A 17628-nucleotide genomic window follows, 5' to 3' on the forward strand; every position below is an offset into this window, starting at 1 on the left:
TTTACGAACTCTATGGCTCCTCAAGAACCATGCACAGTAACTGAAATATGCATCAACATTCTTTCCAGTTGCATTAGCCAAGACAACAGATCACACGGTGAACAAATATTTGCTTTGGCAAAGGCTGCTTTTCAGGCAACTGAAGGGAAATCTTTGAACTTAACAGCACTGTCTTCTGAACAAAGCTGTGCTCATTCAGCTTTCCTGAACACACTTAAAGTTAAAGTTTCACCTGCAGTACGCAAAACCTACTCTGCATTTCTCCATTATACCATACAGGAGTTTTTTGCAGCGTTGTGGTTTTTGAAGAATCCTGACAAAATAACTGATCTTCTGCAACAGTGCTGCACTGATGAGAAGAAACACATGAGACATGTGATCCCTTTCTTGTGTGGTTTGTGTAATGAGAAAAATCTGGACACGCTGGAATGTGTGGTTCCAGATCAGCAGTTGAAGGGCATATCTAAGACTTTCATCAGAGACATGGTAACCACATTTCTCGACTTGTCTCAACTAAACCAAGATCAGGATGACACTGATGACAGCAACATACTGTTCTTATGCCAATGTTTGTATGAATCTCAGTCTACTGAAGCCTGTCTTCACTTTCTGGACAAACTGGATTATTGCCTTGATTTGAGTGAGGAGCATCTTGATCCTCACCATTACTGTGCTGTGTCTTATGTAATCAGTAAGTCCCAAGAGAGGAAAATAAAGCTAACACTTGAGGAAACTGTATCAGAACAAGGACTGAGATTAATACTTGGATGCCTGAAAAATGTCCAACTTGATGGGTGAGCATGTATTTTGATTTTCATGTTATATGGTCTACAGTTAATCAAATTGGGCTGTTACCATAGCACTCATACTGTACATTAGTCAATACTTGTTTTTCTTATTTGTTTTAATAGTCCAACATTTGAATGTACTCACCTGTATGAGATGATTCATGAAACTCCAATAGGATTCAGATGCTAAGCTTTTAAATCTATCAACTGGTACAGAATGCTAATACAGAGATAACCATCAAGCAACAAAGATGGACCTACTGTAATGTTGCAACTTGTCCAACTTGTCCAATACCTGTAAATGGAGGGAAAGGTCTGACTTCAGGACAACCTTTTCTTCCAGGTTTCACACCTTGCACAGTCAGCTCTGGAAGGCTTTACTCCTCAGTGAGGAGGAGATGGACTACAGAGGTTTACTTGTCCTTGGTAGAAATGAGTTGTACCTCCCAGTCGGTTGTGGTAAAAAACAAGTGTTTGATAGAGCAGTAAAGGTCATGCAAAACAGTCCAGAGACGGTTCAACTCTGCCTCCTCTGGGACAGGAACACCAGTCCCTGTCAAGATCTGAGACAGACCCTGTTGGAGTGTCTGCCCAATATCAGAAAACTCAGGTGTGTGATTAGTGTAATGTTAATACGTTGAATTGAAATGCTGAACAATGCAAATCAATGTCGTTAAGAAGAAATTCATGAACAAATGTTATTGTTGGATGACAGCCATACTAGAAGGTTCCAAAAAAGATATAATTGTGACCTATGTTTTTTTATACGGCATTTAAGTTTCAGAGACACATCCGGAGATGGAAACCAGCAATTCCCTGAATTCCTGGAGGGGGAACAAAAGCAGCTGTTACTGGACTTGTGCCTGGATGCAGCAATTAATAAGAGGAAAGTATTTCAGAGATCAGTGAATACACTCCTATCATTGTTCTCTGTTCACACTATGAGATTCGACATCCTGCTTGATCTTTACCTACATATCAGCAGTACAAGATACAAACATGTTCTTCCAATTCTGAAGCCCCTTTACCCACCAGCTCCTACAGTCTGGTCCATAGACCTCTCAGAAAGAAAGGCCTCTGTCCTTCTTGAATGCTTAAAACTCCAACCAGAGAAGAAACCAGTAGAGCTGAGAGGCTGGTCAGATGAAGAGAATGAAGTGAGGATCTTCCTTCAGTGTCTACCCTACATCTCAAACCTCAGGTTGTTGTACACTGAATATGTTTACCCTATTTAAAGTGTACTGTAAATCAAAAAGTTCTATAGAAATATTTAAAGTAATACAATGCAGGTCCACGATTTTTAGCAGCCTCTGCTGATCATTACCGTCACTGCAGGTCGTTAGTTTATTCCTGCGTTACCCAGAATTCCATTTGTTTTCACCGGAAGATGGAAGCGTTTCAAAAAGTGTTCTTTTAATTGTTTTATACTATCTGTGGATCGTTTCTCTTAGCCAGTGGAGCTTTAGTTACCGTGAGCTGTGTTTTTCGATCTTCAAATCCTACAATCTCTTAAAAACAGCGTGAGATTCCTTATTGTTATTAGCGCGGTAGTTCCTGGCCAAACAGGAAACCGTTGTGGTAGTTCCTGGCCAAACAGGAAACCGGTCCATTTCCGTTTCCGTTTTCCAGCCGGATGACGTCATTTTCGTGGGAATGACTACCCTAGCCACCGTTTCAATATAAAATAGTCACAAAAGATCACTCACAAAAGATCAACAATTCAATTCAACAAACAAAACAATTTAACTTTAGTTTTGTTGAAAAAAGTTACCTAGTATTACTTTAACAAATAATGCCATTCAGGTATGATTTAAATTAAGGATTTATTGATACAATATAGGGAGCTGGGGATTTTTTTAAATTATAATTCAGGCACCAAAGACAGTACAGCAGGTTAAAACACACTCACACTTTGTTACTTATAACACATGTCCTACTTATTAAAGAGTGATTTATATTTAAGAAGTAATACAATCTAGTCAAAATAGATTTGTCTTTCTTTTTTGCTACACATTATTACACTTTTGACATTCATAAACACATGATTTAGGTTCATGGGTCAAGGTTTTTTATATTGATTCCTCTTATTTTTCATAATCTACAGGTTTGCTTCTCGGAATCAAACAGGACACAGATTTCTGATGAATCTGTGTGTGCAAGCAGCTCTCCTTGAGCGGTTCAACACACAAACAATAGAGGAAGTGTTTTCACTGTCTGAATGTTGGCATCACAAATCGGACTTCCTTCTAGACTTGTACTCCCATGTCAAAGAGTATGAGACTCAAACACACAAGAGTGTTCTTCTAGCATTAACGCCAGTTTACCTGGCAGATCCTACAGTCTGGTCCATAGATCTCTCAGAGAGAAAGGTCTCCCTCCTCCTAGAGGTGCTGAAAGTCCAACTAGAGAAGGGACCAGTTGATCTGACAGGCTGGCCAGATGAAGTAGTGAGGACTTTCCGTCAGTTTCTACCATACAACTCAGAGCTCAGGTAAGTTGTATATTGAATAAGTTTACTATTTAAACTTCACTGTAACTCACAGTTATATGAAAATAGTTCACAAGAAATGTCATTAAAGTATGTGTTGAATTACTTTTTTTCTCCTATCAATTACTCACCCTTTGAAGCCTTGAATTCAGTTAAATTCAATGAAATCTTATAGTGCCAAATCACAACACGTTGTCTCAAGACACTTTGCATACAAAGCAGAGACTATACATTGTCCCACTCTGAGCAAGCAATTTCTGCGACAGTGACAAGGAAAAACTACCCCTTAACTTTAAGAAACATTCGGCAGACTATGAGCAATGACAATAATAGCAAGTACAAAAGCAACTAAGTAATAATAATAATAATAATAATAATAATAATGGTGTGATACAGTAGAAATCCACAGTCGTGCTCCATGAAGAGACCTGGTCCGCAATCACACCCTCAATCTGTAATCACAGTCCATGGAAACCTGTGAAATGGGATACATGGAGATTGTCTGCTCTTAAACAAGCTCATGCACAGTGTTGGGCATATTACTCAGGAAGAGTAAAACATTACTAGTTACTTGTTACTCCTTTAAAAAGTAATAATATTATATTACTCATTATTTGGTTATATTACATATTATATTACATATTACTTTTGTGCAGGGCGCATGCTCAATGAGAACAGATCTACAAGCTAACAATGTCTTGCATTTCAACATGTTGATAGCTTGTAGATCTGTTATTTTTGTGCATGTGACAACCTCTTACTATAGTGATTCGCACTAGGAGCTTCTTCGCAGCTGGACAGACGGATGGATCATAGACTAACGATACAGAGAAGTGCAAGCTCTAATAGTACCTCAGGCAAAAGCTAAGTGTGTTCATTGTAATGCAGTAAAGCGGCGTTACTTGGATAAGTAAAGTAAAGTTTTGGCAATTGTAATAATTTACACTACTCGTTACTGGGAAAAGTGATAATATTACAGTTATACCTTATTAAGTAATATATTACTTCACAACACTGCTCATGCGTGAACCACAAACACACCTGGGTGAGCATGTGCATGTTCAACCCTGTGCGAATGCTCAGGCACATTCCTTGATCGTGAATGAGATGATGTACACCGGAAATTTCCGAGTCATCGTGTGCCGTCTTTCACTTTTAGAAAGACGGCACAGGGTTCCTGTGCCATTAACCACAGACAACAAACATGCACACATGCACACACACTCACACACACACACACACACACACACACACACACACACACACACACACACACACACACACACACACACACACACACACACACACACAATTTTTATGAAATAAAAAGAAGAAACGTTAACTGTACATTTTGCACTCTAGACAGGAGTGAGTCAAAGAATCTATAGCAATGATAATTCTCAGAATATTCCGTTTTAACTATGTTTTTTGTTGTTTAGTGAGAATCATATCAGGCAACACTACACTGCTCCAGCCCTGCAGAAACGCACCCTGGTCCAGGTCAATGAAGACACAAGACTATCACAGTCGGAGGAGAACTCTGGGAGAATGGAGGTGAAAGTACTGTTTGTACAGACCTGTGGTTATAAGGGCTTTAATGTCTGCTGTGAAACAGCTTCTCTTTTGCATTGAAACATACTAAACTATGGTTAGAAAGTAGAGCTACTGTATATGCTTAGTCTATCATTTAGATCATGCATATAACTTAATAAGCTTGTCATCATTGTTGTTAAAAGGAACCATTTGTGGATAGTGAGTCTGAAGAGCATCAGGAGGTTGCATGTAAGAGGAGGAAGATGTATGTTGAAAAGGAAGATGAGATGTTCCAACATGGCAGCCTGGAGCACTCTGACCTGAAGAATGCCTCCACACATCTACAACCTCTACAGGAGCAAGGTGACCCCCTGACCCCCTTGAATATCAAACATGATGTTTTGAGAATGTTCTCTCTATTGTCTCTCCTTAGTGTCAGTGTCTCATTTCAGTCTTCTACATCAAGGGTTCTCAAACTTTTTCAGCTTGAGAACAAATAATTTTGGTGTCTCCCCAGCACCCAAACGTATAATAAATAAATCCTTTATGAATTAACCACTTAAGCCCTATTTAATAGTGAAAATAGCAGATCTACAAGCCCATGACGCATCGCAGTGTGACGCGTTGTGAGCTTGTAGATCTCCTTTTTTCACTATTTCTAAAAAGGTTTTAACTTTTATGTATGATTTGTTATATATATATATATATATATATATATATATATATATATATATATATATATATATATATATATATATATATATATATATATATATTATTATTACTATGCACATGTACTATATAAGATATAAGACTTTGTGTTTGAGCATAAATATGCATTTTGAGAACCCAAAATGTTTTCCAATTTCGCGCTAACACTTAGCCCTCCCACCCAAAATTCCCACCAGCCGCCACTGGTGCCTAGGCCGAGTAGGGCCCAGTGGTCCAGTTTTGATATGTAGTCGACTAAGACTAGACTAAGACTAAACAATTTCAGATGACTAAAATAGGACTAAAACTAAATGGTGTGTTATTCAAAAGACTAAGAATAAGAATAAATCAGAATTTGTTGTCAAAATTAACACTGCACAATTGTCCACGATGCCACACGTTGTGAGCTTGTAGATTTGCTATTTTCCTTTTTAGTTTTTGTGATGAATGGAATTTCTTATTTCACACACACACACACACACACACACACACACACACACACACACACACACACACACACACACACACACACACACACACACACACACACACACACACACACACACACAGTTCTGTGGTCAGTTCAGTCTAAATTGTTGTACTATAAGTGTAATAATTAGTGTAGCAGAAGCTGAATGTGTGAATCCAAGCTCTAAATAGTTAAATCAGTAGATCTAGTGTCAACACACTAATGTTGACATTCTGTCTGTCAGAGAACTATTACATGTTGGTTGATGGAGACCACATTTAGAGTCTGTTAGTCCAGGGTTTCTCAAAGTGGGTGCTGTGGTACAAGTCCAGGGCAGGGTGCCACATAGAATACTTTGATAGTATTTGGAATTTATCGATATCACTTCAGTTTAACCATTTGTATCCTCTATACCAGGGGTCAGCAACTCAGCAAGTAAGTTTGGCCTCGGGCCAATATCTTTCTAAGTCATTAGATGATGGCACAACAAAATCAAAGGCTGATTTAAGATCTGAAACTTTGACAGACTGTCTTATACAATAATCAATATATGAATTGCTATTTATTGCTATAAATGTTACTAAGAAAGATGTTAGAGTTTTAACTGCATACTGACTGATAGAACTGTGTGTGTAATCAAATGTCACAGGTACATCATTTAGTGAAGGACACATCCTTGACTGAGGATGTTTAGCTAATTAACCCATTAAATCCTGGAACACATCTGTGTCATTTTAGATTTATTTGGCTATTAAAAAATAGCAGATCTACAAGCTCATAGTGCGGCACAGAGTGCAGCGCTATGAGCTTGTAGATCTGCTATTTTAGAAAAATCTTGAAAATGTGTGCAAATCTTTGAATATATATTTTTAAAGTGAACATTATTTTGTAACTCAAATCTTTGCTTCTGGGGGTCCCTGGAACAAAACATTTTCAGATAGGGGTATGTGGCCAAATACATATCTAAAAATGTTTTCTAAATCCTAACAGCATGTTGCTATATAGTGTTGCTCCAACTTTTCCATGTCAAGGACTCCCAAAATGATATGTATTTGGCCACGGACCCCCATCTCAAAATGTTTTTTTCCAGGGACCCCCAGAAGCACTGATCGGAGTTAAAAATGTTCGCTTTAAATCTTCCACGATTTTCAAAAAAATAGCAGATCTACAAGCTCATAGCGCGGCACCGAGTGCCGCGCTATGAGCTTGTAGATCTGCTATTTTTGAATAGCCATAGAAATCTTAAAATGACACAGATGCATTGCCGGTCTTAATGGATTAAGTACAAAATAAAAGAACACCTGGGGAGACAGACAGACAGACAGACAGACCCCCTTTTGAACAGAGCTCTTTCATTGAATAGGAGCTCTAAGGTCTCTATTTAGATATGGAGAGAGACTTTATGAAACACATGCCTGTGAAGCACTCCTAACATTGATAAAAACGTTCTTACGGTGGGTGTAGATTCTCTATTTTGACATGATAGTAGAGTGTTTCTCAAACGTTTTAATTAAAAGGATCTACAGTTTGGTTGCGAAATTAGGCCTGTTCCCTAACACTGTACTTTGTGCATTCTTTTTTGATCTACATCAAATCTCTTCGCCAAAAATAGCCGATCTACAAGCTCACAACGCGTCCCGTTGGGAGTAGGACGCGTTGTGAGCTTGTAGATCAGCTATTTTTGGTGAATGTTCCACCCAGAATAGGGATGCTGGGGTTCAAGTTTAAGGTTAAACAAAATAAGGTTATTTACAATCTGTCCTAATCTCTCAAGTTCACCTCGTGACATACTGTATCTTAGGGGGAAAGATTTACATATTTGTGTGCATATTTGTGTACTTTATTTACATACTGTAATATCACATAAATGTACAGTAAGGTGCTCTAAAGTAACAATGTAATTCAGGGGTGCCGTGGATGAGAAAGTTATTTACAGAGGTGTCCTGAGCCAAAACAAGTTTGAGAACCAATGTGATATCAAACGTTTTAATTTTAAGGACCCCTTTAACTCTGAGAGTGTAAAAATGGAACCAAATGGACCCACAAGGGTTCATTTGGTTCCATTTGTACACTCTCAGAGTTACAGACCTGTAAGGGTCCATTTAGAACCCTCTCAAGGAACCCAGAGGGTCCCTGGACCCCACTCTGAGAACCACTGGTCAAATAGTATTCATTATATTGTCAAATGTGTGATATAACAGTAATAACAACAAAACTATAATAACAGCAGATTATTGTGACTTACTGTATGTTACTGTTTTACAGTTCAAACAACAGCTGTAGACAGGATGGCCAGTGGAACCTCAGCTTCCATCAGAGGTGAGTTCTATTAAACACATGAAACCAGCTAAATGACACTGGTTTAGATACATCTGTGATCTTTATTAATATTATATTTATTTTTTCCAACCAGGGAAGAACAGAGAACCAACAGAACTGAGAATTGTTCTGATCGGGGGAAGACGTGGAGGTGAACCCAGTGGAAAGAGTTCAGTAGGAAACATCATCCTGGGCAGAGATGTTTTTGAAACAAACAGTAGAACAGTCAAGAGTGTCATGAGACAAGAGGTAGTGTCTGGTAGACAGGTCACTGTGGTCGACACTCCAGGATGGACGTCTTCTTATCCCCTAGATCTGACCCCAAAACTGACTCAGTTAGAAATCCAACAGAGTGTGAATCTGTGTCCTCCAGGAGGACCCCATGCCTTTGTCCTAGTGATGCCATTGGACATCCCATATGTAGGGACAGGGATGTCAGTAGAGGAGCATTTGAGTCTTCTCCTCAATGACCGAGTGTGGAAACACACTATTGTAGTGTTCACTGTAGCTAATAAAAACAAAATGAGACCTGATCTCATTAGATCTGACCCTGACTTAAGATATATTACTAAGAAATGTGAAGGCCGCTTCCATGTTCTTAACATTAGTGACAGAGGAGATAGAAGTCAGGTCACAGAGCTGATGGAGAAGATAGATCAGATGGTGACTAGTAATGGTTGTCACTATGAGACAGAAAAACACGTCTCAGAGGAACTGAAGGAGATGGAGAGAACTATCAGCAGAAGAGCAGAACAAAGGAGGGCAGACGCTCAGAAACAAACAACTGGACTTCCAAAAGATACTGGTATGTTTTGTTTTACTTTAATAATGATAATATTTCATTAATCTCTGCCAAGAGGTTTATGAGTCCATGTCTGTCTGTCTGTCTGTCTGTCTGTCTGTCTGTCTGTCTGTCTGTCTGTCTGTCAGAGAAATGTGAATGACAAAATTGAAAAACTAGAGACAGATTTTTCATACTATACGTTTCTCCTATAGGGTCGTTAAAAATTGCGTTATCGCCTTCCTTCTCTCGTGAGTGTGTGTGTGTGTGTGTGTGTGTGTGTGTGTGTGTGTGTGTGTGTGTGTGTGTGTGTGTGTGTGTGTGTGTGTGTGTGTGTGTGACTGTGTGTGACTGTGTGTGCGCGTGTGCGTGTGTGCGTGTGTGCGTGTGTGCGTGTGTGTGTATGTGTGCAACATATCGCTACTGTTGGGCAGAAACCTCATATCTCCATATTTCAACTTTGTATCTTATTTCTTAAATGAATGTCTTACTTTGTCACACTACAGTTTCACACAAAAGTAGCAAAAATATCAGATCTACAAGCTCACAACACGTTGCATCATGACGAGAGGAAAGTGGTTAATTCTGTCTGAGGGTTTTATAAATATTTAACCAGTGGAAAGCTTTAACCCATTAAGACCGGGAACGCATCTGTGTAAACACTTTAACCATTATTTTATACTTTGGTTAATTTTTTTCCAAAAATATACTGTAGCAGATCTAAAAGCTCATAGCGCGGCACCGAGTGCCGCGCTATGAGCTTTTAGATCTGCTATATTTTTGGAAAAATCATGAACATTTGTGCAAATCTTTGAATATATATTTTTAAGCGAACATTTTTAACTCAAATCTTTGCTTCTGGGGGTCCCTGGAACAAAATATTTTGAGATGGGGGGGGGGGGGGGTCCGCAGACAAATACATATTATTTTGGGTGGTCCTTGACATGAAAAAAGTTTGAGAACCACTGATATATAGCAACATAAGTAAAAGAAAAAACTGTTAGGATTTAGAAGACACGTGTAGAATTCACAGAAGCAAAGATTTGAGTTACAAATGATTGCTTTAAAAATATGTATATATATTCAAAGAGTTGCACAAATGTAATGTTCACGATTAAAAAAAATAGCAGATATACAAGCTCATATGAGCTTTTATATCTGCTATTTTTTAATAGCCAAAGAAATCTTAAAATGACAGATGCGTTCCCGGTCTTAATGGGTTAACAAGAGCTTGTGACTAAATAATAATTACATTACAGTAAATACATTGGAACACAGGCTGTTTTTTCTATTTCATATCAAGCAGTGTTCATTTTGTCGACTAAAACTATGACGAAAAATGTTCATCCACTACCTTTTTACACTGACGAAAAAAAGAAAAAAAAACATTAAATAAAAACTAAGCTATGATGACTAAAACTAGGACCAAATATATTTACAATTTAGTCAACAAAAAAATAAATAAAAAGACTACTATGTTAGATGGAGGGACTGGTGTTCTTTCATGTCATTTTATTATGTCATTCTATAAGCTCACAACACGTCACAGACTTGTTGTGAGCTTGTAAATCGGCTATTTTCGGCACACAGCTAAGTATAAATCAGGCATTACAACGTTATCACAGCCCGCTAAAATACATATTTTTGTCGTCTAAATTAACTGTAGATCTAGTTGACTAAAATCCTATGATACTAAAACTAAAACTAGACTAAAACTAAAACATTTCAAATGACTTAAATATGACTAAAACTAAATGGAATTTTATTCAAAAGACTATGACTAAAACTACAAACTAAAACTGATGACAAGTAATGGTTTTGGACATACAAGGTTTCCACCCAACAATGAGGATATGTGAAAATAAATGGAGGTACTTCCTGGTTCTACTGGCAGTGTGTACTAGATAGATGAAGCTGATCAGTCCTGCACACGCACGCACGCACACACACACACACACACACACACACACACACACACACACACACACACACACACACACACACACACACACACACACACACACACACACACACACACACACACACACACACACACTGTTGCATGAGTGTAGTCTAGGTAGTAATGTACATTATTATTATTCTATGATGTCTCCTGGTGGATATTTGTTCTGAACTGTACACTGAACACACCTTTCTACTGTTAATATGTTCAGCAATTTCATTATTACATATTAAGAACAACATATAGACCTGGACATTTTAGCTTTGTTTCTTAATCATATCAATCCTGGCATGCCTAATTTGCGCATGTTGTTATGCTGTAGGTGATCATTTCCATACAAATCTACAAGCTCACAACACATTGTGTTGTGAGCTTATAGATCTGCTATTTTCACTATTTGTTGTGTGATGAATTGTGAAATAATTAAATGTCTTAAGTGGTTAAATAAGAAGCTGTCAAAGTGAAAGTAAACTTTGAAAATCTTTTTCTCTGACAGGACTGACTGACCTCAGGATTGTGTTGTTGGGAGAGTATGGCTCTGGGAAAACTTCAGCAGGAAACACCATTCTGGGAGGAAGTGGTTTTAAAGTTAGTCTGAGGTCAGTGCAGTGTGAGGTGAGACATGGTGAAGTAGCAGGGAGACATGTGACAGTGGTGGACTCACCAGGCTGGTACTACAACAGTCCACTACAGGACACCTCAGAGATGGACAAACTGGAGATCCAGAACAGTGTGTGTCTCTGTCCTCCTGGACCACATGCTGTTCTTGTGATGGTTCCTCTTCATGAAGCATTCACCAGAACAAAGAGAGTAGCATTAGAGGAACACATGACACTTCTGTCACAAAGAGTAGCATTAGAGGAACACATGACACTTCTGTCACAGAGCGTGTGGAGTCATGCTATAGTACTGTTCAACTATGGAGACTGTCTGGGAGACAGAAGCATTGAGCAGCACATTGAGGCTGAAGGAGAAGACCTCCGCTGGCTTGTTGACAAATGTGGGAACCGGTATCATGTCTTCAACAATCAGAAGACAGATGACACTCAGGTCACAGAGTTGCTGTGGAAGATAGAGGAGATGGTGACAGGAAACAGAGGTGGACACTATGAAGATGATGGAGATGTTTCAGAGACGTTGTCAGAGAGGAAGAAGATCACAGAGGAACATGTCCAGACATTCCTGTCCAAGACACAGAGACAAAGAACTGCTCTGAAAGCTCTGTTTGAAGGTGATGTGTGTGTGTGTGTGTGTGTGTGTGTGTGTGTGTGTGTGTGTGTGTGTGTGTGTGTGTGTGTGTGTGTGTGTGTGTGTGTGTGTGTGTGTGTGTGTGTCCCTCTCCTTGACCTTGATTGTTATATTGATTAATAATGTATATTCTCAATATTGCGCCACATTCTATATAAAAAGATGCTGTAAAAATGTAAAGCTTAATATTATAAAGCATGGGTCTTCAACAGGGGGTTTGGGACCCCTAGGGGTCCTCAGAGTTACTACAGGGGGGCCGCCAAATCTTTCTGTGATTGGAACAGTTTTTTTTTTTACATTAACCACTAGAACCCTAGCATCCCTATTCTGTGCAGATCTACAAGCTTGTAGATCGGCTGTTTTCGACACAGAGGTTTGGTGTAGACAGAGGGGGAAAATGTCTGAAAATACACATTAACATGAATCCAACATATTAATAGATAAGATAATGTATAAACATTCATTTACACAACATTGATGATAGTGCTGTCAAACTAATCTATGAAGCTATCTATGAAATCTATGAAAAAGTTTAATCTGCAGCATAATTGTATCCATGTATTGGGGGTCCCTGCTTCATTTCTCTATCAGCTAAGGGGTCCTTGGCCTGAAAAACGTTGAAGACCCCTGTTATAACGAATTCATTGGTTGAAAGTAAACTAAGTACATTTACTCAAGTACTGTATGCAAATTGAGATAAATAATAAATGATAAGCAATACATACATTAGGAGCATTATTAGATTAAGACTACAGTACAATAATGAGGGGTAGCAGTATTCGAGTAGTTAAAATAATCTCCTTTACCAGACACATATTAAGAGTCCTGGATATTAAAGCATCAATAATTGTAATACAATAAACTAATATTTATTATTCTGATATGGACAATTTTGCATAATGAGATATACAAGTTTGTAGATCTGCTATTTTTTTTTAATTGTGAAAATGTGTGCAAATCTTTGAATATATATTCTTTTAAAGCGAACATCTTTAACTCAAATCTTTGCTTCTGGGGGTCTCTGGAACAAAATATTTTCAGATGGGGGTCCGCGGCCAAATACATATAATGTTGGGGGTCCTTGACATGAAAAAGTTTGAAAACCACTGATCATAGCAACATGATTTAAAAAAAAAAAACTGTTAGGATTTAGAAGACATTTGTAGAATCCCCCCAGAAGCAAAGATTTGAGTCACAAATGTTTGCTTTGAAGAATATATATATTCAAAGATTTGATCATATTTTCACGATTAAAACAATTTAGCAGATCTACAAGCTCATAGCGTGGCACTCGGTGCCGCGCTATGAGCTTGTAGATCTGCTATTTTTGAATAGCCCAAAGAAACCTAAAAAAGACACAGATTGCATAATGAGTCATTTTACTTTTAGTGTTTTGCACTAAAAGTCCTTTTGAAGTATTACTTGAGTCAAATTTTCTATGCCAGACTTTTACTTTTAACAATGTTTGTACACTGTGGTATTCTACTTTTCTACTTTTACTCAAGTAAAAGATCTGAGTATTTCCTCCATCAGTGAACTGATCTGAGGACTTAATTGAATTCATGTATTTTGAACTCATTCGCATAATTGATCATATTATTATTATAATAATATTCAGTATAACTTCAAATTATTGATGTATAATGTGTACTGTTCTGTGGTCAGTTTAGTCAGAATTGTTATACATGTATGCAATAACTCATTTAGCTGAATCTCTGAATCCAATCCTAAATCTGTGTGTGTGTGTGTGTGTGTGTGTGTGTGTGTGTGTGTGTGTGTGTGTGTGTGTGTGTGTGTGTGTGTGTGTGTGTGTGTGTGTGTGTGTGTGTGTGTGTGTGTGTGTGTGTGTGTGTGTCAGGAGAACATCAGAGTCTACCAGATGTGAAGGTGATGTTGGTTGGTGGAGAACAGTATCAGAGGAGCAGAGCTGGAGATCACATACTGCAGAAGACTGTGTTTAAACTAACTCCACTCAAGGTGAGTAATATTATATGAATGTGAGGTTATAATGAATGACTTCACTCAAAGTAAGTAAACAGTAAAGTGATCAAATATGTTTTCTGGAGATAATGTAAAAGTATCTGCTGTCATGAATGTTCATTGATCATGTGATCAATGAACTATCAGTGATCAATACACACAGATGTTCATTTTCAAATGAACATGGAGTCCAACACATGTAGATTCTTATCATGTCTTAGCTCGGTGGTTCTCAAACTTTTTAATGTCAAGGACCCCCAAAACGATACATATTAGTCTGCAGACCCCCATTTGAAAAGATATGGCAGGCAGGGACCCCCAGAAGGGAAGATTATTATAGCTATAGAAGTGATTCTCAACCATTTTAACTTCAAGGAGCCACAGTTTGATATGCATTAGACCACAGTCCCCCGTTTGATGGCATTTTTTACACACAGTAAAATCATCAGTGTTCATTTAACTCTGAGAGTGTACAAATGGACCCGTGAGGGTTCATTTGGTTGCATTTGTACAGTCTCTGAGTTACAGACCCATAAGGTCCCATTTGGTTCCTAACTATCAGTCATTTGGCTGGGTACCCTCTAGAACCCCCTCAAGGACCCCTGGGGGTCCCCGGACCCCACTTTGAGAATCACTCTGTTAGCTAACTGTATGGGTATACACAATAACAACAGCACACTAATCAATGTATACAAATAAAAATAATCGATAATCGATTATTAAATAGAATAATACATTAATAATCATTACCTATTTTGAGCATGTCATGGTTTAAAGTCTCAAAAGCTCTTTTTAAAAACTAAACGTTTGAAACTAGCCGATCTATAAGGTCACAACGCGTCACATCATGACACGTTGTGAGATTGTAGATTTGCTATTTTCTCTATCTTTGCACGATATTGTTGTGTGACTGAGTATAAAATAACCCTTAAATGGTTAATCAATGTGGTGATATGTAACATTTATTTATATGAAAAAAATCTGCACAACTCGATTATTTGATTAATTGAAAAAGTAATCGGTCACTGTTATTTATTCTGTTTACTTCCATACAGTAGCTCTATGCTGGTACTGATTATTAACCTGTGTGGACAAAGTACTCAACCTCAGTATTTGAGTCAAAGTATAGATACTGCTTGTCAAATATTACTCAACTACAAATGAAAGTTGAGTAATGATGCTCTCTGTTTCAGTCGTGTAAAGTAACTAAGTACATTTACTCAAGTACTGTACTTCGGTATAGTTTTGAGGAATTTTTACTTGACTAGAGTATTTCCCATTTCAGTACTTTTACTTCTACTCCACTACATCTCAGAGGCAAATATTGTACTTTTACTCCACTACAATTATTTGAACATTTTATTTACTAGTTACTTTTCAGATATAAATTATGATATTATGAAACATACATTAACCACTTTAGCCCTATGTTATACATAGGCTATTTGAAAATAGACGATCTACAAGCTCACAACGCCTCACGATGCAACGCGTTGTGAGCGTGTAGATCTGCTCTTTTCAAACATTTGAGTACTTTAAGCATATTTTGATGCCAATACTTTTGCACTTTTACTCAAGTAACATTTAGAAAAAAAGCCTTTTACTTGTAACAGAGTATTTTTATATTGTGATATTGCTACTTTTACTTAAGTAATAAATCTAAGTACTTCTTCCACCACGGCTCTGTTTAATAAAGTGCTCAGAACATCCCCTGTGGAGAAGATAGAATGTTAAATTGACTTATGCACACCTGTACGTCAAGCTTTCAAACACAGATTTTTTTCAGTTTCAGAAGTCATTATGACATGATATTAATCCCATATTGCTGAGGCATTGTTAGACAGAGTGATGGAGAATAATACATTCAGTCAGTTAATTACTGGTAGGATTGAAGAGGAACTCCAGTGAAGACAGAATAGAGTGAATGTTTTTATTATTATGACTAACATACAGTAAACTTCATATTCCAGGAGTTTAAAACCCAGACTAGACGAGACGAGTTGCTGGAAGAAAAGTGAGTGTGGTGAACTGTCCAGACTGGTCGACTACACCTCCATCACAGAAGATCAAAGACGTCCTTCTACACGGTGTGACTCTGTGTTCTCCTGAACCCCATGCTGTCCTGTTGACTGTTGGTGTCAGGTCCAGTTTCTCTGAAGCTGACAGGAGATCAGTGGAGGAACACATGGAGCTGCTGGGGGACAGAGTCTGGAGACACACTCTGGTTCTGTTCACAGAGGGATACTGGCTGGGAGAGAGACGTGTTGAGGAGTACATAGAGTCTGAAGGAGAACCTCTGAGGTGGATCCTGGAGAAATGTGGATACAGATACCATGTTCAAAACTCCAAAAAGCAGGACATTTCAAAAGTCAAAGAGCTGATGGTAAAAATAGAAGACATGGTGATGAGGGACAGAGGACACGTTGGACCCTCAAGACAGATGACAATGTTTGAAAAACTGAAAGGACAGAAAACCTTAACAGAAGAACAATGGAAGAAGAGAGAGCAGGAGATGATAGAGAGGATGTTGAGGTGTGTGGTGACGGAGCCAGAAGAACCAACCCTGCCAGCTATCAACAACATGGACCTAGTCCTAGAGGATGCACAAAGCATGGACTTTCCTCCCCATAGTGAGTATCTGTGTGTGTGTGTGTGTGTGGGTGGGTGGGTGGGTGGGTGGGTGGGTGCGTGCTTGTGTGCACAGCTTGGAGGGAATGATCTGTAGGCTGTCTTGAGGGGATGATGAACTTGTGTGTGTAAGAGGTCAAGGTCATGACATCATGGTTCATAATGAGGAACAGAGACATGTAGAGATGTTGTGCTGGGCTGCAGGGTTTTCACATCCAGGTGTGTTTTTATTATCATTGTAAATGTCTTGTTGTCTGTTGTCTTCTGTTCCAGTGAGTGGTGGAACACGCTCTTCAGGATATGACACCATGAGTGAAGCTCCTACCCAGACTGATGCTGATGTAAGAGTGAGAGATGAAGATGTTTCATAGTATCTATATAGATAAACAATAATAAAACAAAGTTTTAATTATTTGCTATATGTTTTTTTTTTTTTTTTTTTTAGTCTGTGATGAAGGAGCCAATAGAATCAACCCTAACAGCTGTCAGAAGAAGGAATAGCAATCCATTGCATCCTCCAAGCTTCTCCAAGTCTCTTCCTCCAAGCAGTGAGTATCAATATCCTGTTTACAGCATATCATCATGTCAGGTGGAAACCTTGTATGTTCAATACTGTTACTTTTCAGGAAATGGAAAAAAAATAACCTGATTAAATGGGTAGTTATATTATTATTTACTCACTAGCTCGTTAATATTTTGTATTGGTTCAACATTTATAAA

General features: G+C 38.2%; 1 protein-coding gene across 1 annotated transcript; it reads left to right on the top strand.

Moving 5' to 3' along the window:
* Positions 1 to 1007: 1007 nt before the first annotated feature.
* LOC311059531 (uncharacterized protein) lies at positions 1008 to 16389 on the top strand (the record flags this gene model as incomplete). The annotated part of the gene is made up of 11 exons (XM_084077543.1): positions 1008 to 1398; positions 1567 to 1989; positions 2893 to 3279; positions 4716 to 4830; positions 5013 to 5172; positions 8255 to 8308; positions 8403 to 8567; positions 8682 to 8742; positions 8917 to 9113; positions 11549 to 12275; positions 16251 to 16389. The coding sequence occupies exons 1-11, from the start codon at positions 1187 to 1189 to the stop codon at positions 16387 to 16389; spliced, it is 2640 nt and encodes an 879-aa protein (XP_083933669.1). The 5' UTR covers positions 1008 to 1186.
* Positions 16390 to 17628: the final 1239 nt, after the last annotated feature.

This window comes from Gymnoscopelus microlampas (assembly GCF_963454915.1).
Source record: "Gymnoscopelus microlampas genome assembly, chromosome: 14".
In the NCBI taxonomy this organism is placed as follows: domain Eukaryota; kingdom Metazoa; phylum Chordata; class Actinopteri; order Myctophiformes; family Myctophidae; genus Gymnoscopelus; species Gymnoscopelus microlampas.